The sequence below is a fragment of the Alnus glutinosa genome, chromosome 5, assembly GCF_958979055.1.
Source record: "Alnus glutinosa chromosome 5, dhAlnGlut1.1, whole genome shotgun sequence".
In the NCBI taxonomy this organism is placed as follows: domain Eukaryota; kingdom Viridiplantae; phylum Streptophyta; class Magnoliopsida; order Fagales; family Betulaceae; genus Alnus; species Alnus glutinosa.
Genome location: NC_084890.1, coordinates 32,101,984 through 32,128,296, shown reverse-complemented (window position 1 = coordinate 32,128,296; position 26,313 = coordinate 32,101,984). Strand labels below are relative to the sequence as shown.

General features: G+C 34.5%; 2 protein-coding genes across 2 annotated transcripts; both read left to right on the top strand.

The window, feature by feature from the left end:
• Positions 1-848: 848 nt before the first annotated feature.
• On the top strand, positions 849-10,011 carry LOC133868448 (protein SUPPRESSOR OF FRI 4). The gene is made up of 7 exons (XM_062305348.1): positions 849-1,203; positions 2,660-2,760; positions 6,465-6,588; positions 6,799-7,223; positions 8,596-8,750; positions 8,831-8,884; positions 9,561-10,011. Exons 1-7 carry the CDS (start codon positions 1,010-1,012, stop codon positions 9,630-9,632), a joined length of 1,125 nt encoding a protein of 374 aa, XP_062161332.1. The 5' UTR covers positions 849-1,009; the 3' UTR covers positions 9,633-10,011.
• Positions 10,012-12,291: 2,280 nt separating this feature from the next.
• On the top strand, positions 12,292-21,567 carry LOC133868520 (GTP-binding protein ERG). Its single transcript, XM_062305434.1, has 8 exons — positions 12,292-12,922; positions 14,353-14,442; positions 16,361-16,506; positions 19,176-19,334; positions 19,445-19,511; positions 20,309-20,416; positions 20,537-20,676; positions 21,101-21,567. Exons 1-8 carry the CDS (start codon positions 12,419-12,421, stop codon positions 21,183-21,185), a joined length of 1,299 nt encoding a protein of 432 aa, XP_062161418.1. The 5' UTR covers positions 12,292-12,418; the 3' UTR covers positions 21,186-21,567.
• Positions 21,568-26,313: the final 4,746 nt, after the last annotated feature.

Sequence of the window (26,313 nt, the reverse complement as noted above, 5' to 3'; positions counted from 1 at the left end):
GACGTAAACTACTTACTCACATTATGCATATACCATAGTTTATACTCTCTAGTTATATATAATAACTTATTGTTAATTTGTTATTTATAGACTATACTTATGTACTACATTTTATAATATGTCTTATAAAGTTACATATTATAAATTTATGCTATAAATTAATGTATAGAGGTTGTTCACAAACTTGGGTTTAAACTTAACTTTGATCACACATTAAAAAATATAGTAGCTTAACTCGAGCTCTAATAGAGCTGAGCTTGCCGAGTATACGGTTCGGCTCGAATGACATTCTCAATGAGTTTAGCTTGTCGAAATTTTCAACGAGCCAAACTTGAACACACATTTCATAGCTCGACTTGAGTTCGAGTTCAACTCATAAACGAGCCAATCTTAAAATTTTAAAGCTTGGCTTGACTCAATTCGATTATAGTCCTAACTCGATGCAACATATTTTTAGACATATAGTGAAGAGATATGATATGTTTACAACTTTTATATAATATTTTTTCAAACTAATAATTGGATTTATTTTTTAACATGTAGCGATGTAGGTCCTACATATTTCATAAATGATTTTTTTTTTTTTTAAAAAAAATTATTAAAATTGTATAAGAATTGTACAGAAGATCGTATCTCTACAGTAAAATAATAAAAAAATTATTTAATCAAGGAAAAAAATAAATAAATCTATATGTAATAAGGCTGAACATGCTAACGTGGCAGCATCATGTTAATACATGTACTCTAAACTGGGACCCATTAAACCCAGCGAGAAATCCTTCTCCGGGTCAGAGATGGAATCGTAAAAAGTAAACAAAGAACATATAAAATAAAATCCCCTCCATAAATCCCTTGCTTTTTTGTAGATACAACTAGTTTTTGTTCGTCCATGCCGAAGAGGCAATAGCAGAGAGAGGGACTCAGAGACCTACCCTAAATCCCTAATAGGGCGCGTCGATCATTGAATTCGGAGAAGGAGAAGAGTAGAGAAGAGAAGGGAAGGAACAAAATGGGAAAGAAGAAGAAGAGAGCGTCGTCGAAGGTGTGGTGCTACTACTGCGACAGGGAGTTCGAGGACGAGAAGATTCTGGTGCAGCACCAGAAGGCCAAGCACTTCAAGTGCCATGTGTGTCACAAGAAACTCTCCACCGCCGGCGGCATGGCCATCCACGTCCTCCAGGTCCACAAGGAGTCCGTCACCAAGTAAATTCCCTTCTTTCCTACCAAACCCTAATTACACACACACTCACACACGATCTGCTCTCGAAAGGGTTTTAACCGAATGGCCAAATAGTGCCTTGAACGAGAAAATTAGGGCTCTAATTGATTCTGGGTCTCTCAGAATCGGTGTTGGACTGCCTTATTAGTTGATTTTTGTGATTTTTTTTTTTTCTTTGGTTGTGCGAGTTTTTTTATAAGTAATAAACTGGTCTTATTAAAAGCGTAAGAAAGCACCTAACCAGAAAGCAAAAAACGAATAAGAAAATTGCCAAAACTAAGCGACAAGGGGACACAAAAGCCATCGTTCAAAGAATGGTTGTGCGAGTTATTAGGGCTCTAATCGTTCAAGCTGCGTTTGTCAAAATTGCAGCTAATAACTCGATTAGTGAGATGATTAAGTAACTCGATTTGGGTGCAGTATAATGAACTTTGGCTTTAGGGATATGGTGGAGTTTAGGTACTAAACTGTCTTGGGTGATGCCTAGTAGACTAGCTTACTTATTTGCTTGTTGGAGGACTAGGGTAGCACTAGGAGTGCTGCTGTGTGGAAGACGGTGTCTTTGGAGGGAAAGAAACGACAGTAGTGTCACTTATCAAAAAAAGAAAAAGAAAAAAAGAAGTGACAGTAGTTTTGAGGACGGCGAGAGAATGTTGGCGGTGCTTGAGTCATTTTTCTTGTCTTTTCTTTTCTATTATTTATCACGGTCGGCGTTTTCCCTGTATACTCCTAGTATACTAAGGGGCGCCTTACGCCTTATTAATAAAATAAATCTCTACTTATCAAAAAAATAAAAATAAAAACGTTTGGGCAGTTGCAATTGTAGCTCCTTGTTTAGGGGCGCTCTTGTATACTTTATGTGTATTAGGATTGCGCTCCTCTGCGCTTTATTGATGACTTTGAAATTACTTATCAAAAAAAAATTTCTTGTTTTTTTTTTTTTTTTTCTCCTTCTACCTAGGTGTTTGTCCGTGTACCTGAGTTGTGCTATTCACTTTTAATGATATTTCAATTACTTATTAAAAAAGGGTACAGTCGGAAGTTATTTAATTATCTGGGAAAGTAGGAATATTTTGTATGGCTAATTGTTGGTTGTACGTTCACTGGTATTGGCTGCTTCGTAATTGTTTGTGCAAATATGTATATGGGGCATACATTGGAGAGGAGGAAGGAAGTGACATTAAGTCAATATGAAACAACCAAGACAATGGGTTGCTTCAGAAATTAACTCTTATGGGAGTTGTGAATGGGTGTTTCTCGGAATTGAGGAGTAGAACATGAGATGGCAACTATATGTTATTGTCGGTAAAGTTTGGAGTATTTCTATGAAGATACATTACATTGGTATTTTAGTTATCTTTTGAAACTGTTATGCTGTCTCTGGTCAATTATGTTGGCATTCTACTGATCCTTTTTCTGATGATAATGTTGTTTTTGCAGAGTTCCCAATGCAAAACCTGGTAGAGAGTCCACAGATATTGAAATATATGGAATGCAAGGAATCCCACCTGATGTCTTGGCTGCTCACTATGGAGAGGAAGGTGAGGATTCTTCAAAAAACGTGGAAAAATATGTTATTATCTTGTTACTTTCTACATTTTTGTATCATAATTATAGTGATTGGGAAACCTATTCTTTCTCCCATCTTTTCCTCTTATGTTGTACCATCAACTCTTAAACTTGGAACTTAGCTGTTGGCTGATTAAGCCTATGAAATGTTAAGCTTTTTCTTTGGAATACTTGGGTTTTCAAACTTGATTCATGGATTGAAAAATCAAGGGCAATCATTTGATATGTAATAAGGATTGCTCAAGTCACTTATCAAAAATAGGAATTGCTCATGTCTCCAATTGAATGGATTGGGTTTAGTACTTAAATCTCCTATCTCTGCATAATAGTAGGGGAGCTTTCCCATTTTGTTAGCTGCTTGCTTTTAGCATAGTTTTGCAACAGGCTTTGCTTGTGTGATAAGTTCGCCTTGGTAGGTTAGAGCCAGTGGAAATAATCTCATACCTTAATAAAGCCCATTCAAATAGTTGCGAATAGCACTTGGTGGCTATAGCTCTGATTTTGGTTATTCTTAATTAGGATTGCCTATATGGTAGTGCCTTCATCTAATAAGATCACTGACTTCTATTAGTAATGGTTTACATCTAAATATGATATCCAATCATGAATGATTGAATGTATTAATGAAATGTTATTGAATTATGTTATCAATATATAATCAACATTTTTTTTTTCTTTTCTTTTTGCATGTACTATACACATTGTGAATTATCATAGATACAACAATTTTTAGGATTATGATGCTAAAGCATTCGTTATAATGTAATTTAAGAGCTGAAAAAGTTAATTCTAGAATTTCCTTGTTTTATTCACAATTTCTGTAATTATTTATTTACGTAAATTCCAGTATTTGTTGATTAAATTGATATCTCCTGTGATGTTTCTGTATCTTGGAACTTCTGTATGATGGTTGACATTGATATTTATCGCATGAGTTTTGATTCTTCGTTTTGCATTTACATGGGATTGCTGCGCTGCAAAATCTTTTCTTGGTTCTCTGTAGCCCATTTGCAAATAATTCTTTCGCAGAAAGCTCTTGTTAGCTTGACATACTTGTAAACGTTATTGCTGTCCACTCAATTTTTCACGGTGCTTGGTTTTCCATCTGAAGCATAATGTTCTGTGTGTGTGTTTGAGTTTTCTTTTATATTCTCAAAATACTTCTTTGATAATTGTTATTGTTGTGGTTTGGTTGTGGGACGCTTTATTTTGTTTGAAATTAGGCAGGAAGGGATCGCTTCTGAGCATAACACGTGGTTTACATTTAGCTTAAAATCTAGTCTAGGGCAATTCAATAACTGAGCTGACCCTACTTGAGATGTGTGGTTTTGTGTGGGTATTGAAAGGTCCGGTCTGGTCCTAGGTTATGCAAATATAAATGATTGAGTAATGTATTTTTGGGTAAAAGGTGGTATGTTTACCAGCTGAAGAACTCATCCCCATATATGTAGAAGGGGCATCCCGTAGTTTGGTGTTCCAGGTCATATATAACATTTAAATTGGAATGACCTATCAGTTTATTGGGCTGAAAGATTAGAAAGAATGTCTTGGTCAACCACTCAGCTTGAAAGGAGGTTGGGTTTTGAAAGGGACAAAGGGAACTCCAACTATCAAGTCATGAACCCATTCATGTGGGTGTGCAGAAATTTTTAAGAGGATGGGGGTAGAGAAGCACTTGCTAAACTATTGGTGTGGCACACAAGGTTGATGGGAGCCTCATCTCCTTCCCTTCTTCTCTATTTTAGTAGCAGCCTATCCCAGTATACACCTACATGCGCAATAAAAAGACAGGAAAATAATAAGAAATTGCAACTCACAAACTATGAATCAGTTCATTTGCTCCCTAGCCAAGGGACCCTATAGTTTGCAGTTGTGGTTTCAGACTAGATTTGAGGTGAGAGATGGATCCAAGGTTAGATTTTAGCATGATCTTTGGTGTGGGGGTACGACCCTTAAGGAAGCCTTTTCAATCTTATTTGGTATTGCTTACATAAGGGATGCTTCTGTTGCGACTCGTGGAATTTTCTGGAGGTGCCACTTAGTGAAACGCGAGCTTTACTAGAGCGGCTCATGATTGGGAGGTGAAAGCATTTGCTTCGTTCTCCATGGTGTTGTATTTAGCGAGAGTGAGACGGGATGGGGAGGACAAGTTGTGGTGGATCCCTTTCAAAAAGGATTTTTTTGGTGTTAAATCCTTCTACAATGTCTTGGGTTGTCATGATTGTGTTCGTTTCCCTTGGAGAAGTGTTTGGCGAACTAGGTTCCATTGAGGGTGGTCTCTTTTGGTTGGTTGGCGACCCTAGGAAAGATCCTTACAATTGACTATTTCCAAAGCAACACGTCATTGTGGTTAATTGGTGTTGTTATGTAAAAGGAATGGGGAGTCTATGGGCCATCTTTTGCTTCATTGTGAGGTTGCTTGTGCCATTTGGAATGTTTTCTTCAGTTGATTTGGGTTGTCTTGGGTCATGCCTAGACAAGTAGTGAATTTGTATGCTTGTTAGTGGACTGTTGACAACACTTGGAAGTGTTACTGTGTGGAAAATGGTGACTTCGTGCTTTTGTGGTATCTTTGGAGGGAAATGAATGATAGAAATTTTGAGGATCGTGAGAGGAATTTGGAGGAGATTAAGTTTGTTTTTTTTTTTGATAAGTAAGAGAATAATTTTATTAACAAGGCGTAAGGCGCACCTTAGTACACTAGGAGTATACAGGGAAAACACCTATGTAGAAAGAGAAAAACAAGTCAGAAAGTTGGGAAGAGAAAAAGACAAAGGGCGTACAAAGGCTGAAGTCCAAAAATACAAAGAAAGATAGAACGAGGAAAGGATCTCTTCCAAGGTACTTTCCAAGTCCTCAAAACTCCTATTGTTTCTTTCCCTCCATATGCACCAAAAGAGGCAAATAGGTGCCATTTTCCAAACCGCAGGCTCCTTGGTCTTCCAGAGGACTACCAACTCACAAGCAAATCGATAATCCGTCTAGGCATAACCCAAGACATCCCGAAGCGGTTGAAGAGAGAATACCACAAAACAGATTAAGTTTCTATTTTTCAACACATTGTATCTTTGGACAGCTGCTTTTGTTTCTCTTTTGGTTATTAGTTATTATGATTTTCTTGTTCTTTTGCCCCTCCTAGTTAGGTGGTCCTTTTGTATACTTCTTGTGTACTTGAGGCGCCTTACACTTTTAATGATATTTTAATTATTTATCAAGAAAAAAGTTGTGGTTTCAGAGGAAATGGTTCCTTTGTGCATTTGATTGGTTATTAAAATTTCAGGTTTGTTGATACATGGTTCAGGTCTAAGTTCTTTAGGTGGGAGTCAGCTTTGGATAGTTAGTATTTGGGTTGATGTTAATCTCAAGCAACACAAGCCTAAAGCACCAGCAACAAGATGTATGCACACACGCTACTAACAGCATTGGCTTAGGGTGTCCTAATATGTGTGGCTTTCTCCTGTCCCTTGCGTTTACATGCAATTTTTTTTTAAAAAAAAAAATATGGGATGTCATGTATATCTTCCCTTTTAGTCAAATTACATCTGGTAGTAAAATGTTCCAAATAGTGAGGTTCTTTTTACACATTAGTGGTGAGTTTGAAGATGTATTTAGGAAGTTAAATCCAGTAATATACTATGATTACCTTCTGACATTCATACTTAATTTTTTTTTGCAGAAGAAGAGGCTGCATCAAAAGCAGCGAAATTGGATATCCCATCCAACCCACTTGTTGGTGGTGTTGTGCCAGGATCATTGGGCATTGGATATCCTCAATCTACTTTGGGAGTAATTCAGCCAATGTATGTTTTCTATTAGATTTTTCTGCTACACATTTATGCTGCGTTTGGTCTCTAGTGAAAGTAGATCCGCATTCTCAAAATATTCATTTTTCATATTGGTTTGTAGGAAAAAAGCAAAAAATATTGTTCTGTGCTGCAAGATATGTGATAAACACATACATAATTAGCTCACGTTTTGAATTTTTTTTTTCTTGGGGGGCTTTGGTACAGTTACAGTTCTGCAATGCCAGTGCCTCCTGCTGCTTGGTCAGTTCCACCTCGTCCCCAGCCCTGGTACCCGCATCATCCAGCAGTTTCAGTTCCTCCTCCTCCCCCATTGGGTTATGCCCAACAACCATTGTTTCCTGTGCAGAATGTGAGGCCTCCTTTGCAGTCAACCACATCATCTGCACTACAGCCTTCACAGATAACTCCTCCAGGATTGCCTGTGTCCACCCCTTCTGCCCCTGTATCACAACCATTGTTCCCTGTTGTTGGGAACAATAATATACCTACTCAAAGTTCACCCTTTTCTGCTCCTATGCTTTCAACAAATATTATGTCAAGCTCTCCTGCAGAACTTAAAGGCTCAATTGATGCACATTCAGGTGCTAATGCTTCCGTGACAAGTAACTACCAAGCACCTAACATTCCAGGTTGGATATGTGTTACAATTGATTTCTGTTAAATTGTTTTTTCAATTCTGGTTTTCTATTGATTCTCATCGTGGTTGATTTTGGAAATAGGTCTCGAATTGTGTTTTATAAAAATTTCAGAATACTGTAATAAATTGTTAGTTGTGATTAAGATAAAATGTAAATAAACAATTAATCATGAAATTATGTCATAATATAGTCATGTTGTTTGAGTTGTATTGGTATGGCTAGATGTTAATTTTCATTGGTGGAAACAAACGTGTGTACTCAATAATGTTTAATTGAGCAGTTACCTTGTATCTCTTGTGAGTAGTTTTCAATAGATCCTCTACTCTCTCTTTCACTTTGGAAACATTAAAGCTATCAGATTATAGGATTTCATACATAAATAATCTCTGGATTGTATGCATGTATAATGTATTGTGTGCTTACCTATTGGCAGTGTGAGGTCCATGTGTTTTTTACATAGAATTGAACTACAATAGCTTCGTTAGGACTTTGGAAAATAGGAGTGCTCCACTTTTGGTCTGATGTTCAACCGATTTGTTAAATAAGTGGATTCCTTGCTTCTCTACTTTCCTTTTTCTTTTCTTTTATTTTCCCTTGTGTACTCCTTGAGAATCTACTATGCATTTTATCATGTCAATAGGTATTAGCAAATTTAGAAGCAAACTCCTTACAAGCAATACACCAGATGAGTTTCATCCACATGTTCAAACAATGCACAAGGAATTTTTTTTTTTTTTAATCTTGACCATTTCTAGCCTAAGTTTTTCAATCTTTACTTCATATCAGTAGGCTAATTGGCATTGCTCTTGCATCTCTTAGTTTGGACGCTTAACTCTATACATAGGAGTCAAAAATTGGCGTCTCCTTTGTTATTAGTGTAATGTACCCCCTTATTTAATTATATCTACAAGAAATCTATCTAAATACTGTTATCCCTTTTTCTCATTATGAACTTGACTCTCTCTCTCTCTCTATATATATATATATATATATATATATGCGTGTGTATGTGTGTGCGTGCGCAAGCACGCGCGCCCCTACAAAATCGTCACCTATTAAAATGTGAAATCAACCAACTATTACGATATGAGTAGCTTTGCTGCTGTTGTGCATTAGTTGGGCATGCTTATTGTTATCAATGCTACTTCAATTTGTTTTGTTTTGGTTATAAGATGGCTGGGTAATTTCATTGGATTCCATTTTAAGAAGTTAAAACTTTGATAATAATAATAATTAGGTGTTTGGCTGCTTTGGTGTGGACTTGCCCAAAATACATCTCACTCCTAGTTGGTGTCTTATAGTTTATAATTATGTCGATTTTGTGAATGTTTGTAATTTTATGTCTTTTTCGAACTTACTTTAGGTGGGCCGTTAATCAATTCGCATTCTTATGCATCTGGTCCAAATACTGGTGGTCCTTCAATTGGACCACCCCCAGTAATTGCAAACAAAGCTCCTGCCACCCAGCCAGCCACTAATGAGGTCTATCTAGTTTGGGATGATGAGGCGATGTCGATGGTTAGTTGTTTTCTTCAAAAGCCCATTAAGAATGCTTTTGACTATTATCATTGCTAAATTAGTACACCTGGTTATTGCAGGAGGAAAGAAGAATGTCCCTAACAAAGTATCAGGTGCATGATGAAACTAGCCAGGTAAGTTATACTACCTCTTTTATATATGGAGTTGGTTTCGCATCTAACCCGATGGGTAGGCTTTATTTTTCGTGTTTTCAGATTCAATTCTTTACGCATTCTTTCCTATTTAGAGAGGTATTTTCTGTATGAATCTTCAATTTTTTCCTCTTCAAAAGAACAACACACTTGGTCAAGAATATGTTAAGCCGTTTAATTGTTCCATTTTTCTTCTTCCCCACCCATTCGGTTGATGCGCATGTAAACTGCCATCTTCGGTTTGCACGCAATGCCACCACCCTTGTGGGCATCGAAAAATGCAAGTAGGTACTTACATTATTTTTGCTGTTAATTAGTAATTACACTTTTGTCAAGCTTGCTGGAATCAACTCCAGGATTCTTCAACTAGCATTTATAGTCAGTTAAGAACAATGTGTATGTATTTTTTTTCTCTTTCAAAATTTGAATTTACCTGTTGTTATTCATTCTCCCAATGCTTGATTCCGAAGTGTGGGGTTTTGGGTGGAACAATTTATTTTATGATCGAACAGTGAATTCAGACTTGGCCAGGTCAGCTTCTTTTGCAAAGTTTGGTATCTCTTGCTTAGGACCAAGCTTTATGATGCATCTGGTTTGTCCAAGTGGTTGACAGTGAGGGTTCTTTTCTGATCATCCCTGTTGTGATTTTATGCTACAGATGAGCTCAATTGATGCAGCCATAGACAGAAGAATATCGGAAAGCAGGCTTGCTGGTCGAATGGCCTTTTAGATCAAATGGAGGCCACCCACGGTGAATTGTTGGAACATTTCTGTCAATGCATTGAACTACAAGACGCAGCCCTGGTCGTCTTCATTCTCACTGGTTTATCGGGGTATCCTGTAATTGGCTGCTCAACATATATTTGCAAGAGAGGTTGGAGCAGTAAATTTTGTTAATTATGAAATGAGGGGTCTCCAGAGAAGTACAATAACATTCTTTTCTTCTATTTTTCTCTCTTCAATTTTCTTCAAATAGGATACAGTCTTGAACCCTCTTGACATCGAATCTAATTAAGCTCCCTCCGGGTACATTTGTATCATTGAATCTTTGTAAACAATTACTGCTTCCTTTTCTTTTGGTATCAACGAAGAGATAGGCTTCTCACTCACTCTCTCTCTCTCTCTCTCTGCTAGCTAGCTTCAATATGGTCGGATCTATTGTGTTGAAGAAATTCAATCTTCTGTGTGGTCTTAGCATTGTTTTTTGGTTGGAGTAGGGTTTCCATCCTCTTTCTACTTTGATCTTCGTTAATTTTCTACTGTGTCTCACATGACGGTGAGGAATGAGTTAAAATGGATTTAAAAAAGATGTAATTTCTTAATACAATTTCCTAACATTAAATGAAAAGAATTTGTTTTAGTGTTCCATTTCAAATTTTGGACAACAAATACAAACCTCAATGAAACCTAAAACTCCATTCCAAGTTTAACATTCAAGCAACTTAAAGCAAATCTTCTTCTGTGAAATTCATCCCAAGCTGATATATAGGCTGCTATTGAAATAGGCCTATATATATAGTCAAGTTTGATATGTTATGCTAACAAAAGTTTTCATATTTTTCTTTTAATGTTTGCTAAAATTTAATTTTGAATGTCCTCAAAACAACAATTTTTTTTTATTTAAATAAAAATAAAAAATGTTCCCCATATTTGACTTTGGAAAAAAGGATTGTTGATGAAGATGATTTCATTTTTTTGGCCATATTTATTAGGAAAAATTGCACCATTGGTCCATGTGGTTGACCTAAATTACAAATCACTTCATGTGGTATAAAAAATAATTGTAATGTTATTGTGGTAGGCGAAAACTACAAATTACTTATTGAAGTCGTTTTCTGTCCACAAACTTAACAAAAATCATCATGTTGCCACGCCAGTTCAATAAAAACGGGACATGTGTCATTCTTAACCCAAAAAAAAAAATTAATATATTAAAAACCTAAAACTTCAAAACTTCAAATTTTATTATTATTATTTTTTGTTTAAAAAAATAAAATTGTAGAAGAGGGGGGGGGGGTTTGGTGGCTCGGTAGCCAGCACCACTTTTGGAGTGGCTCGTCACCTCTCCCATGGGTCGAGGGTAGCCGTGCATCACCTCCAATCCCATTTGGGGTGACTTGCCGCCACCCTAGAGTAGGCTAGGGGTGGCTGCGCAGCCATCCCAGAGGCTAAGGGTGGTGCGCTAGCCACCCCAGAGGTGGCCGGCGCCACATCTGGGGGTGGTTCGTGGCCCATGGGGGAGGTGGCGCCAACCACCTTTGGGGTTGGCTCGCAGGCTACCAACAGCCACCCCCAAAATCTTTATTTTTTTCAATTTTTTTTTTTAAAATAAAAAATAAAATTTGAACTTTTTAATTTTTAATATTTTTTATTAAAAGTGACACGTGTCGTGTTTTTATTGGACTGACGTCGCAACCTAATGGTTTTTGTTAAGTTTGTGGTTGAAAAACAACTTTATAGGGTAATTTGTAATTTTCGCCTACAACAAAAACTTTACAATTATTTTTTATATCACAGAGATCAATGGTTCAATTTTTTCCTACTTGTTATCCAAGCTTTTGCTATGCTCTGTATACAATTTCACTGAAGATTTGTGATTTCATTTTCATCATCATGTGATGCTTTTCTGTGCATTGCTTGGTAACATTTTCTGCAATTTTATTTTGTTATGATTATGTGATGGTTTGTAATTTCATTGTCAGCATAAATAATGGTGCAATATATTATAGTAGTCTCAACCAGACCAAAAAGAACAAAAAGAATCATGGAAGGTCCAATTTTTTATTTTTTTTTTTCTTAATTAAAAGGCGGGAAGGGGCGACTAGTGTAATTATTCCCATTGAGCGTGATCATCGGAGTTCCCATCCGCTATGGAATGTTCGATTTGAGCTATACCTACTGTATTGGAAGGTGAATTTGTCACCACTGTCCCACCAAAATATAAGTTCGTAAAGCCTCTTCTTAGTAGCATCTGGTTCGCGAATTACTACCGCAAACGGGTTCGAACCCGTAACCACTAGGAGAAAGGAGGTGGGGAGTTGAACCCTATCCTCTATTACTTTACCAACTCAACTACCGCCTTGATGGTATGGAAGGTCCAATTGATGCCATAAACTTTGCTGTTATTATATTTTTCTTCTCAAACTCCCCCTCAAATACTTCTAATGTTGTTGATAAAATTAAAAAAAGAAAAGAAGAAAAGAAAGAGATAGGATAAATTACATAAAAAAGATTTCTTCTTCTTCTTCTTCTTTTTTTCTTTTTTTATTTTTTTATTTTTTTTATTTATTTTTTAGATGGAAGAAAAAAGGAAAGGAAAAAAAAAAACGAAAAAGAAAAAGAAGCTTTTTATGTTCAAAATAAACACGAACAAACAAGGCCTTAAAACCCCTAAAACCCCAGAACCCAGAACCCAGCGCTCTGCAACACGCCTCCGCAAAACGCAGAGGATACACTTCAACAGTTCCAAGAAACCCATTTCTCTCTTCTCTATGTTGAGTCAATAGAAGCTGAGAGATGAAAGCTTTGAGAGCTCTAAGAACCCTCACAATCCTCTCTCCAAAGCCCTACAAAACCCCACTTTACCCACCCTTTCTTTATCGATTTTACTCAGCGCAGCCTCAAGAAGACGAACCCACAAACAACCCCACCTTATCAGACTCTGAAGATGCCTCGGACTCGGTGTTTGACAGTACCCATTACACAATACCAAGCATTGGTTCGGAACCCAGCACTCAAGTCCCTCAGCAGCCCACTTGGGATAAGAAATACAGGCAAAAAGCTGATGAGTTAATCTTTGGGGAAGACACCCAGAAAAGGAAATTGAAGATTTTGGAGGAAGAGGATGAGAGGAGGAGGAGAGTGCTCGCTAAGGCGCTGCTCGAGGCGGCGTTGGAGGCGGCGGATGATGATGAGGATGAGGAGGAGGATATGGTGGTAAAGGAGGAGGACCAGAAGTCATTGTCAGTCGGGATAATCGGTGTCCCAAATGCTGGGAAGTCTGCGCTGACTAACTCTATGGTTGGTTTTCTGGCAATTGATTCAATTTTTGAATGTGGTTGTTGTTGTTGTTGTGTTTTTTTTTTTTTTTTTTTTTTTTTTTTTGAGATTTGTGTGATAGCTTAGTTTTTGAATGTGTTGGATTATGATTTGTTATGCCTTTTTGTAGGATGGAATTGGTGATGTGAAATAGGGACTATGGTAATTTACTTATATTGCCGGTAATCTGGTATAGAGTAGTTTTCGATATGTCCAAATGATTTAAAGGGAAAATGAGTTTTTGGTAAGATATTGAGGTTGGAACTCAGTGAGGTGTCGTTGATTGTGAGATGCAGGTGTTCTTTGATATGAATATTTTTTTGTGATGAATGACTTTATTGAATATTTTGAGAAGGAGATGGGTACCATTCATTCATATTCTGCAAATCGGTATTCATGGATGTTTAATTTACCTCGTAGTGGAAATAAGCCCTATTGGTCAAATGGAAAATGAGTTTTGTAAGATATTTGTAGCCTCGAGAATCAAGCTCTGGAAGTTAAGTCACGCTTTTCAACTCAGTGAGGTGTCTTATTGTTGATTGTGAAATGTAGGTGTTCCTTAATATTTGACTTTATTGAATATTTTGAGAAGGAGATGGGTACCATCCATTCATATTCTGCAAAATGGGTATTCGTGGATGTTGAATTTACCTCAAGGTGGATAATAAGTCTTATTTGTCAAATGGACTATTTGTGTCCTCTATTTACGATGTTACATGGAAATTTTGGCAAGGAATGTCATTCAGTATTTGCTGGTGTTCAATGATGTCTATACATTATTTTGGGTATGTCAAAATTGTTCTTTTGTATTCTAGAATCAGTATGGTTGTGATATAGACATGTTCTGAGACGCCATTTCTTATATTAGTTGAACTTTCGGAAGTGTTTTGACAGTGAATTCAACTTGTACCCGATGAATTATAGTTTGGCCATTCAAAGGAGTCTAAACAAGTCTTCTCTTGATATTTAGCTCATTTCCAAAATTTTGAGCTGTCTATTTGGTGTCTGTCATGTTATTTTCATGTCTGCTTTCAAAAACTTATAAGATAATGAATGTATGGATATTATAGTGTATGTCAGTGCTAAAAACTTGTGAAAAACATCAACCTTTTTAGTACCTTGGTATTGTCTTTTCTTTTTCATCTTGTCTGAGAGTACTATGTATGATACATGGAGTGTCGTTAATGAATTACAAGGACAGTTGTGCCTAGTTTATCAAAGTTTTGGTACCTGGATGATGTATTTTATTGCCTTCCCTTGGTGGCTGGATGATGTTCTTTATTGCCTTTTCAGTTTTTCCAATTATCTTATTCTGTTTGGCATTATTTATGATTTTTGCCAGCTTCTTTCATTGCTAGCAGTTTATCTGATGACCACATACAGATCTATTATATCTTTAGTACATTTTATAGGTTGGGACAAAGGTTGCTGCTGTTTCCCGCAAGACAAACACTACTACTCACGAAGTGTTAGGAGTGATGACAAAAGAAACCACCCAAATTGTACGTTTCTTGTTTTGATATATTTCCTATTCTCTTTGTGTGTCAAGACATGAATTATATTGTACCATGTGCAAACTAAATACTTATAGTCCATTTTACCATGACATGCAGATAATATCTACATCCTACTTGACTATTGAATAAATATTCTAAGTTTTCTACCTGAAATTTTTTTCCATCCAATATTGGGCTTCAGATGCATAAAAAAATATAATGATGGGTTGTATTTTCTTTTTGTTTGTAAAGTTTAGGATAAATTATTTGTGTGCAAGGAATAATTCCTCTTGCATTTGCTTCTAGTGTGACTGATTAAATTGGTGAAACTTAAATCTGTTCAGACCTTTTCTGTTAGAACTTAGGTTAAATTCCATCTTAAGGGATAAATATACTGATGTCACAATTCCAAAGCTTTAAATCTTGTAAAACACTATCATAAATATTTAAAAAGAAAAAAGGTAATATACTAGGAATACATGTCTTGCCCCATGAACACATGGATAATTATACCTCCTTACTTTATAAGTAAAATAAGAAAATATTTAGTTAATAAATCTAAAGCCAAAAAATTTCATCTAATTAAAAGAAAATCATATTCCTTTCGTATGTTGTATCTCTTATTTATGCTTAAATACTTTTCCAGTTAAATTGATGCCCTAGCCCAAAGCTTTGGGAATTTCTTCTCATAAAATTGTGGCAGATTTATGCTTGTAATTTTATGCATGGAGAAAAGATATTCTTCTTCCATTTTTCTGTGATTTTAATAATATACCTAATTATATTCTTTGGAATGAATAGACCATAGACCAATTCCCCTTTTTATTTGGGAGTATTGAATATATCAAAGCAAATAACAATGGATACATTGCAGTTAAAATGGAATATTACAAATTTCCTGGTTTAAATTATGTTTTTTCTATAGCAAAGACAGAGGCATTCTATTGTTTGAAATGTTTTCTATCTTTTTTCTTTTGATTTTCTTTCTTTCTTTTTTTCTTCCTATTCAAAAGCACATAAAATCAAAGTTTACAACATGGCTTGAATGATATTTTCACAGTGTCTTTGAGTTTTCTAGTGAGAAAGAACTTTTGGGAATACACATTCATTATTGTAATTGCACACACAGTCATTATTCTAATTGTTTTTCTGTGCGGTTTGATAATATAATGGGAAAAATACACATAACCCCCTCAAACTACCACTTCATTGTCAATGTCCCTCCCAAACTACCAATTGTATCAATATCCCCCCCTAAACTACCAAAAACTGTCAATGTCCCCCTAATGACAAAAATACCCTTCATAAAATTATTAAAATAAAATAAAAACTAAAAAAATATTTTAAAAAATATAAAATAACAAAAATTTATACAAAAAAAAAATTAAAAATTAGAACAGTTTTTTTTTTTGTTAAAACAAATTATTTTTTTAAGTTTCAGTTATTTTTTCGTTTGGTTTTTTTTTTTTTTTAAAAAAAAATCATTCTTTTTTTTAAATTTAATAAAAAAACTGGTTTTTCCTTTTTCTTTTTCGTTTGTTTTTTTTTTAAAAAAATTGTTTTTATATTTTTCAGTTATTTTTTCGTTTGTTTTTTTTTAAAAAAAATAAAAAAACTTTCTTTTTCGTTTTTTCATTTTTTATTTTTCGTTTTTTATTTAATTTGTTTTTTAAAAAATAATATTTTAGTTTTAGTTTTTTTTTCGAATTTATAAGGACATTTTTGTCTTATTCAAAAAATTTTAGGGTTATTTTTGTCTTTTTGTTGGTATTTGGGGGACATTGACATTTTTTGGTAGCTTGAGGGGGGCAATTGACACAATTGGTAGTTTGGGGGGTACATTGACAATTGAATGATAGTTTGAGGGGGATATGTGTACTTTTCCCTAATATAATTTTACTGATTTCTGTTGCATCCTATGCAGTGTTTTTTTGATACGCCAGGAATTATGTTGAATAAAAGTGGATTTCCTCACAAGGATATGAAGGTTCGTGTGGAAAGTGTTTGGAGTTCTGTTAGTCTCTACGATATGCTCATTGTTATTTTTGATGTCCATAGGCATCTTACCAGGTCAGTGTATAGCATTTGATCATAAGTAGACTTATCCTTCTTTTTTGTTTGCTATTTATGTTAAATCTCTTTTTTATTTCCCCAAGAAAATTATCTTAAAGTTACTTTATGGGTGTGTTTTCTCATTTAGTTCATACTGAATATGTACGGCTTACGATACATAGAAAATTGAACAGAAGTTTGACACCTTGATGCATATGCCATCTATTTTCCATTAAGCAAAAACTTTCATACAGCATAGATTCCCATTAAAGACCTCCTTTTTTTTTCTTTTTCTTTTTTTTCTTTTTTTTTTGTATTATTCCAGAACATCGTCATTGTAGGGAGCTTAGTTTTCATTTTAGTGTGTGTGCATGTGTGTATCTGCATACATTTAATGTATGTGTTTACATGAATATATGTGTGGTGTGTGTTAAATGTTTACTCTTCATACTAATCTGCTATAAAGATAGTCTGCTCTTCTTATTACATAATTACAATCTTTTTAATCTGGTAAGTTGGCATTGCTTGGTGCACAACCGATTTCATCTTGTCACTGTTTAGAGAAGTTTCTATCTGAACCTTTATTTTTTATCAAAAAAGAAAAGAAAAAAGAATGAGTACAGTGGTGTAAATTATATCCTCACAAGACGTTAGTATTTAAAATTTTAGAGCAAAAAAGTCCAAAAAAGAATTGGAGGCTTTTCAAGACCCATCATTTTTGTGGTAGGGGGTGGTAGAAGTGTGCACTTGTGGCATGATGTGTGGTGTGAGTGCATTGCCCTAAAAAAGATATTTCTTAATTTAAGACAAAGATGCTTGGAGGTGTTTTAGGGCGGGGTGCAAATGCTTTTCAGGATATATCAAGTTTGAGTTGGGAGATGGTAGAAGCCTACAATTTTAGCATGATGATCGGTGTGACGAAACTACTTTAAAGGAAATATTTCCTGATCTATTTGTGATTGATGAAGATAAAGAAGACTTGGTGCATTCCTATTTATACTCTGTAAGGATTGGGGAACACGTTCTTGGAATCTAATGTTTATCCATGCTTTTCATGATTGAGAGTTGGATTTGGTTGATTCTCTCCTTATTTTCTGTATTTGAATTTCCGAGGGGTGAAGGGCTGATCATATTGGAAGTTGAATTGCCTTAATCCTTATTAATTGGGGCTGGTTACATGGATATTTATATGCCTCTCAGCCTTATATAGGGCCATATTGCCATTTACTCTCTGAAGACTATATCTTTTGTTATATCTTCCACGGACATCATCTTTTTGGTCTCCTTTTTGCCCTATTTACTCCAACTTCCGTAGATTTTAAGATTTTCTAAATTTTAGATTCTGTAGTTGAACTTCTTTTATGCATCCTGTATGCAGAGGCATATCCTCTATCTAATAAAATTATTACTCAACATTAAGTTGTGGTCAATTTAACTTGACAGTAACATTTCCACCAACTTCCATCTGCTAAGCATTCATTTTGGCAAAAAAATTCCCACTTCTGTATACTGATTTTCTTGTTAGACTTTGTTACCTTAGATTTTCAATCTTCCTCGAGGCTTTTTCTTTTTCTCCTCAATTATCTGCTATAAGGAGCAAAAGAGACTCGATGGTTTTAGTTCAGAAATTCACCAAATGGAAGAATAAAAGAATGACAGAAATATACCTTTTGAAACCCTTAGTCATGCGTTTTCCAGAATAAAATGATTTAATAAGCCTCTCTCAAGGCCTTTTATAGTGTCTTGGGTGTTTTGTGCTTATTCTTCGTACCAGTATCACAGTCTTTACCAAAAGTGATAAACTTTAATTGCTTTCTATATCAGCCCTTGAAAATTAAGATCCTATTGCATCGCAACTTTTGGCTTTATTGCTGATTTTGCATGGACACTGTTTGTAAATAATAATCATTTGATTTATGAGATAATATTTAAACACATAAAGGGGAGAAGCCCAAGTATAAAGGATGTATACACACAATTTGTACTTAGAAATTGTAGCAAGGGGTATGTATATGTCAAGTTTAAAATCTTAAGCAGGGTAAGGAGCCGACAAAGAGATGATTTGTTATAAACATTTGTCAGTAAGGGATAAGACGAGCATCAGCTGTTTGGTAAGCGAATATCAACATTTGTCAGTTCAAGAGTTTTCTTGGTTGTCTTCTTATTAATATATTGTATCTATGGTAGGATGTACAGCCAGTTGTAGGCTCGCAAAGTATGAAAGTATAATTAAAAATAATTAAAAATAATTAAAAAAAAAATCTGCGTGTCATTTAAGTTGCAGTGCTGATGAGCTGTCTCTTGTATGCTAATGCCCCCACTCATCCAAGAGATGAGAGCATTGGAAGTCACCAAGAAAATCCTATAAAAAATGAAGCCAACGACGAATGTTTCTGCCTTTTTTTTTTCTTCAACTAAACTTAACTATGAAAATCATCTGTAGTACTCCATGTAATTGAAGAAAATGGTGGCTCGCCTTGTTATCTGATTTATTAAAGAGATTGAGTTGTGTGTAAACTTTACAAACACAAAATGACTCATAATCCCCTGTATGGTGCTGTTTTTTTATTTTTTTATTTATTTCTTTATGCTCCTTTTGGTGAATAAATGCTCGTGAATGCATGGTTATTTATAATCCTAGTTCAGTCTTTCACTACTTGAACCTTTTCATTCTTCCATACATATAGGCCTGATAATAGGGTGACAAGATTGATTAAACGTATGGGAGCGCAACCACACCCAAAACAAAAACGCATCTTATGTATAAATAAGGTTGATTTGGTTGAGAAAAAGAAAGATCTATTAAAGGTTGCTGAACAATTCAAAGACCTTCCCGGATATGAAAGGTGAGTGTTTCTTTTGTGAAAAAAGGAAGATTAGGTTGTGGCCTTTCTGAAAATTGTCTGTGGTGCTTAGAACAGCTTCTGATTGCATATTTTTTAATTTTATTTTGTAGGCATTTCATGATTTCAGGACTGAAGGGCTATGGCGTGAAAGATCTTACTAAATATTTGATGGAGCAGGTATGTAGTTTTATCCCCATTTTAATATTTTTCCCAATTGAATTTACCGTTTCTGTAGTAAGAGATTTCTGGACTTCATTTTATTGCTGGATGTCTTTTAGAATGTTATCTGAATCAGATCAATCCTACTATCTAACCTGTTTTACATGTCATAAATTACTACTTATTCGTCAATTTCGAGGTTTTTTTTTCTCTCTCAAAAAATCAAATCTCACAACTTTTCTTATTGTCCACCATTTTTCTAGGAGTCTATTCCAAATCATTGCATTTATTTTTATTTATGGTTGGAAAAATTTCCCAATATTCTATTGAAGCTGGAAAAAAGAAAAGAAAAAAGAATAATGCTATACATCACCCCCACATCCCATGCTCTTAAAACCTATGTGGTGTGGTCCCCCAAACCAAAAAACCAATCTCCATGCATCAATTTGGGGGACCACACCACATAGGCTTTAGGGGGATGAGGGGGTGGTGTATAGCATTACTTTAAAAAAAAAAAAAAAAAAACATGTTCCATTTCCTTTGCATGAATATGCTTTCATTTTTTTATTTTTTATTTTCTATCAATAATGTTTTGTCACGAGGCTTCTTTAAAAATCCATTCACAATATATCCTCTTGACCCTTGATTTTGAAAATCAAAATTTTTATGTGACAAGAAATGTGGATGTGATACATTGTGGATGGATTCCGAAAGAAACCTGATGAAAAGAGCATTACTCTTTCTGCTTAATTTTCCCCTTTACTCAATCAAGTTGCACTCCTACCTCTGACTCTTCAACGGCTTTTTATGCTTAGGCAGTTAAAAGACCATGGGATGAAGATCCTTTCACTATGACTGAAGAAGTTATGAAGAACATATCATTAGAAGTTGTCCGAGAAAGGCTATTGGACCATGTTCATCAGGTAGAGCTTGGGATTTTATTCATTTATCTACTTGAAGGCCATGGTATTCATGCCAATACGACCATATTGCTTATTTCAGAAATTATCATAAATAATGAGACTGTTCTTTTCTCGTTTCAGGAAATCCCATATAATATTGACCATCGTTTAATGGGCTGGAAGGAATTACGAGATGGTTCTCTAAGGATTGAGCAGCACTTTATCACCCACAAGCAAAGCCAACGCAAGATTCTCGTGGGAAAGAATGGCTCCAAAATAGGGTAATCTGCCAAACTCCTGTTTTCAAGATATGTATGTGTATCTATATATAGACACACACACACGGGCTTTAAACAAGCTTAATGATTCGAGTTGAGTTTAAGAACTTAAACCGATCCGAGTTTATCTGAGTATGACTCGTTTAATATTTGAGCAATAATTTTTGTTCGAGCTCGACTCATTCATTAAACAAACCGAGCTCAAGCTGTTCATGAACAGCTTGATTCATTTACAGCCCTACTCGTATTGGTCCCCAGATATATCCTCTTAGTCTTAGGTTCTTATAAGAAGACCCTGTTTGTTTTGGCACTTCAGCCCTTTTGCTTTAGAGTTCTATTCCTCTTCCTGCGCTGACCAATAAACATCTGTTTTAGATCTTTATTTTACACGATCCTAATTAGAAACACAAGCTTGTTACTTGCACAGGAGAATAGGCACTGAAGCTAATGAAGAGCTAAGGTCCATCTTCAAGAGGGAAGTACATCTTATCCTCCAGGTTAGACTGAAATGATGTGTTTAACAAGTAGTATCAAATGTCAAGAATGCACCTTCTCTGCGTACCATCTGGAAGTGTATATAAAAAGGCCTGTTAGGTGCACTTGTACGATAATTAACCTTTCAAAGGCGACGCGGAGCTGAGCTTCAAAGTGGCAAAAAAGTGATTCTTAAGAGATCTGGGTTTGGGGCTTAGGTGGGCTCGGGAGACACCGTCGTCGCCAGAATTATTCCCATCGATCATTCTGCTTCTAGTTTGTTAATCTTGGAAAATTTTGAGAATATATATTGTCCACTCTTTTGATAGTTCTCTTTCATTTTGTATCAATGTACCAATATATGAAATCTTAATGAGGTCCATTCATTTATAATTTATACACCATTATAATGTCTTCTGATGTTCTGCTCTGCTCTATGTTGTCGAAACCACATCTTGGGTTCCAAGTCGTTTTTTCTACTCGTTATCCCACACATCTCCTACATCCTGAAAGCTTAACATTTCAACTTTGAAGTATTTTCGAATGGAGTCAGCGTTGGAATCAAGAAGACTTGCTTGTCTTTTAACTTTTTCGATGATGGTTTTGAACACAATACAAAAGTATATATAAAGAGTTTAACCGATCTTACTTTCGAAGCCAAAATCGGTTTCTTTAATTTGTCTCTCATTCTATTCCATGCAAATATTAGACAGAAATATTATAGGCTCCTTGTTGGCTGGAAATCTTAAGCAGGAGAAGACATGTGATGGGTAGTTATGTCTTTGTTGTACTACATAAGAGCACTTCAGGCCACATATGCTATGGAGGCATGAGATCGGTTAAGGAGTAGCAGGGCTGCCGCTGCCGAGGCAACAGTCGAGAGTGGCGGGCAGCCAAGGGTGCATTTAGAGGTGGTGAGAGGCCGGTGGCGGATATATTTTTGGGAATGCTGTGATAGAGAAAGAAAACCTTCTGTGATTTTTTTTTTTTTTTTTTTTTTTTTTTTTTTTTTTTGTGAATAAAGAAGTGATAGGGTAAGTTAGAGTGCCACTTGAAATATTGAAGTATAGGGTGGTACTGTAGCTGAATGGTAGTTTAGGAAATCTTTAGGAAAGCCATTGGAGTGAGATTTTAGGAGGTTTATCCAAATTTAGAAAGGCCAATCTGATTTGGGGAAGTCATCAGAGCATTTTCAGCAATGTTATACATTTTAGCTAATAAAAGAGTACAATTTTCTATTTTACTCGAGTACTTTTTCATTGCAAACTTAAAACAGATTTTTTTTTTATTTTTTTTCATTTTCTATTTTCTATAAATAATATTTTCCAGTATTTTTCTATTTCTTTTTAAACCACAAGAAAGAAATGACTATGACAAAAATATAAAATAAATAAGAGAAAAAAATTTAAAAAATAAGGAAAAGTACACATAACCTTCTCAAATTACCATCATATTGTTAATGTCCTCCTCAAATTACCAATTGTGTCAATGTCCCTCCCTAAATTACTAAAAAATGTCGATGTCCCCCTTAATGACAAAAATACCCCTCATAAAATTATTAAAAATAAAATAAAAAACTAAAAAAATTATTAAAAAATATAAAATAACAAAAATTTATACAAAAAATAATAATGATAAAATTAAAAACTGGTTTTTTTTCAGTTTTTTTTTCTTTTGTTTTTTTTTAAATGTTTTTTTTAATTCAGTTATTTTTTTCGTTTTTTTTTAAAAAAAATATTTTTTTAATTTAATAAAAAAACTGGTTTTTCTTTTTCTTTTTCTTTTTTTTTTTAAAAAAATTGTTTTTATAATTTTCTGTTATTTTTTCGTTTGTTTTTTTTTTTCAAAAAAAAAAAATCGTTAATTTTTTTTCCTTTTTTTATTTAATTTGTTTTTTAAAAATAATGTTTTTAGTTTTTATTTTTATTTGTTTTTTAGTTTTATTTTTATTTTTTCGAATTTATAAGGATATTTTTGTCTTATTTAAAAAAAATTTATGGTCATTTTTATCTTTTTGTTAGTCTTTGGAGGGATATTGACATTTTTTTTTGTAATTTGAGAAGGAACATTGACACAATTAGTAGTTTGGATGGTGCATTGACAATTGAGTGGTAGTTTGAGAGAGATATGTGTACTTTTCCTTAAAAAATAATACATAAGTTAAAAGTGTTTTCCTAAAAGTAACTTATAAAAAAAAAAAAATGTTATAGATACCAAGAAGATCAACAACTAGAAGATATTAAATGTAATTTTTTACTCGGTATGAACTAAATAAATACAGCAGAAGTTTTAAAAGGCTAATGATTCTTTTATATCATATCGGTGTACATTAAGGCCCAGTTTAATTCGTGGAATAGGCCCTTAAAATGGAATGATTATTTCTTAGGAATAACTATTCTTTAATTTGGTAGGGGGTCTATTCCATAGAATAGATATTTCCTTACGAAGAGGAATACCTATTGAATAGCTATTGGGGTAAATACTACATTTTCCAATAATAATAATAATAAAAAAACTTATTTTTTATTTTATTTCAAATCTTTTTTTTTAATAAAAATTAAAAAATAAAAGAGGAAAAAAAAAAAACTAAACCTTAAAGTGGTTGGCTGACCACCCCAATGTGTGGTCGGCCAGCCACTATGGAGGGCCAGGGGTGGTGCGACCACCCCTGGAGCAACTGGGGGTGGCACAGGCCACCCTCGATTCTCATCAGGGGTGGTCGGCCACCCCCCTAGTCCATCGAGGGTGGCCACGGCCACCCTCGAAGGCCACTCAGGTGTGGTTGCGGCAACCTCCGATTCAACGGTGGGTGGCCGGTCACCCACCAGTTTATTTCAATTTTGTTTTTTTTGTTTTAGTTTGATTTTTTGTAAAAAAAAATAATATTATAATGTATGATTTTTTTAGTAATTTTTTTTTTTGAATTCCAATTAAAATGTGTGAGTTATTACAAAACAAAATAATAGGAATAACCATTTCATTCCACCATTTTCTATTCCTAGGAATAGCTATTCATTTTCCTAATATAATGGATATTCCACGAACCAAACGAAGCCTATACACCTAGACATATGGGGTGTGAGACCCATGCATGTGTGTTTCATATATGTGTGACTCACATACATGGGTCCTACACTTAATGTGTCTTGATGTTTACTTGATTTACACCAAGGTGACGTGTAAATAACATATCTTGTTTTTAAAACATCCGGTGGTGAAGATGTTCTTATCTTTAAAATTGTAGATTCTCAAATTATGTTAATATAGGTTGTTTCATACATCAAACGGCATGAAAAATGCTATCGATTAAAAATGTGATATGTTAATAATGAGAATTGAGTATATTTTTATCAAGTTCCTACACTTTATATTGTAGATAAGTTTTGAGCAAAAATCTGTCTTTTAGTTTTTTTTTTTTTAATTATTAAAAAAATTGTCTTTTAGTTTAGTAAAGAAAAAACGTATCTTTAAAAACCATTTTAGAAATATTATTTTTTTTGTTGCCTCAGTAACATGTCATATATTTAATATGTAGCATTTTGCACGTCGTTCGATGTAAAAATAGTCTAAATTCACATAATTTTAAAATTATGGAGGATCCTAATCCATTCTGAGGGAACCTAGACCTTAGATTCTGAGGAAACTTAGACATTTTAGATTCTAAGAAAATCTAGACATTTTCAAACACCATGCTTGAGATTAATTTTTCCTATCTCTTTATTAATTGACCACCCTTTGAATATGGGACTACATGATTACATAATTCAAACTGAATCAAACTAAAAGACTTTAAGATAAACTCCTACAATTTTTTTTTTGAAAGGAATAAACTCCTACAATTAATAATAGAAACCTTATACTAAATGACTAATGCACTATAATGCTGTAAATAATTAAAAGATTGACTTAGTTAGATAACTACAACTATCCTTATTTAATTAAATCACTCACACCCTAAAATAAGCTAGAGCCAAAATAACTTTTCATGAGATATTTTTTCTTATATATGCTCCGTTTGTTTGGACGTAAAATGTTTTCGTAGTAAAATAATTTCAACGAACTCATTTTGCAGAAGAAAAAAAAAATGATTTTCCTGAAAAGTATTTTCCGCCGTTTGGTTCGTACAAAAAAATACCAACTGCAAAAAATAATCGTTGACGAGATTCCATAACTGGCCGGCAGTATTCATGCCACTTTCACCGGATTCCGGCCAGTTTCGTAAGAATCTGGCTTGGCCGGAGTCCAGCGACTTTCGCCGAAATCCTGTCATTTTTATTGGATTCCTGCAAAACTGGTTGGATTTCAGAATCCGGCGATCGGATATCAAAATTCGGGGACCTTCAATGGTAGATTCGGGCTACTAACAAACTCCAATAACCGACAGTAGCGGATTACCATAAACGTGCCCGCAAAAATGAAGAGTTTAATTTCAAAAAATTATTTAAAACAGTTTTCAATAATTAAAGAGGCTTTTACGTTTACGATCAAACTGAAAATGATTTTCGTTAATTATTATTTTAGTTCTCACGAATCATAAATTAAAAAAAAAAAAAAAATACCAAAAATATTTTGCCAAAAACATTTTATGCGGAATCAATCGGAACAAATTTTAATACCATAACGCGTTGTTATCATGATTCATGAGGCCTGAGGGGCCTAAGAGCCAAACTCAACAGGCGGCCTGAAGCTGGAACGTCTAGCCTGTGTGTTGGGATCCGTACAATATTACGGCAGCCATTCTTCATCGTTTTCAACTTTTCTCCGTAAATTAAAGCCTCTGTTGGGATCCCTAAATTTAGCTCTGACACGCATGTGATCAAACCCACTTCCCCAGATCGAACACAAAAAGAAAAGCCCAAAAGGAATATCGGAACAATTGGGATTTTTGCCAAACTGGATTTAGTTAACGTTGGGCGAGATGTTTGGTCTGACTGTAACTAAGAACAGTATTTATACACTGTCCAGTGTCCAGAAACTAATTAACAAAAGTTTTTAGAAAAAATGTTCGATATTTCAACATTTTTTTTTTCTTTTAATTTAATATTATTTTTAAGATTTATGGTTAAATCAAATCGTAAATAGATAAAATGTTCCTTGTATATATGTAAAATTTATAAAAATATATCTTAAAAGGTTAAATCAAACCGTAAATAGATAAAATGTTTT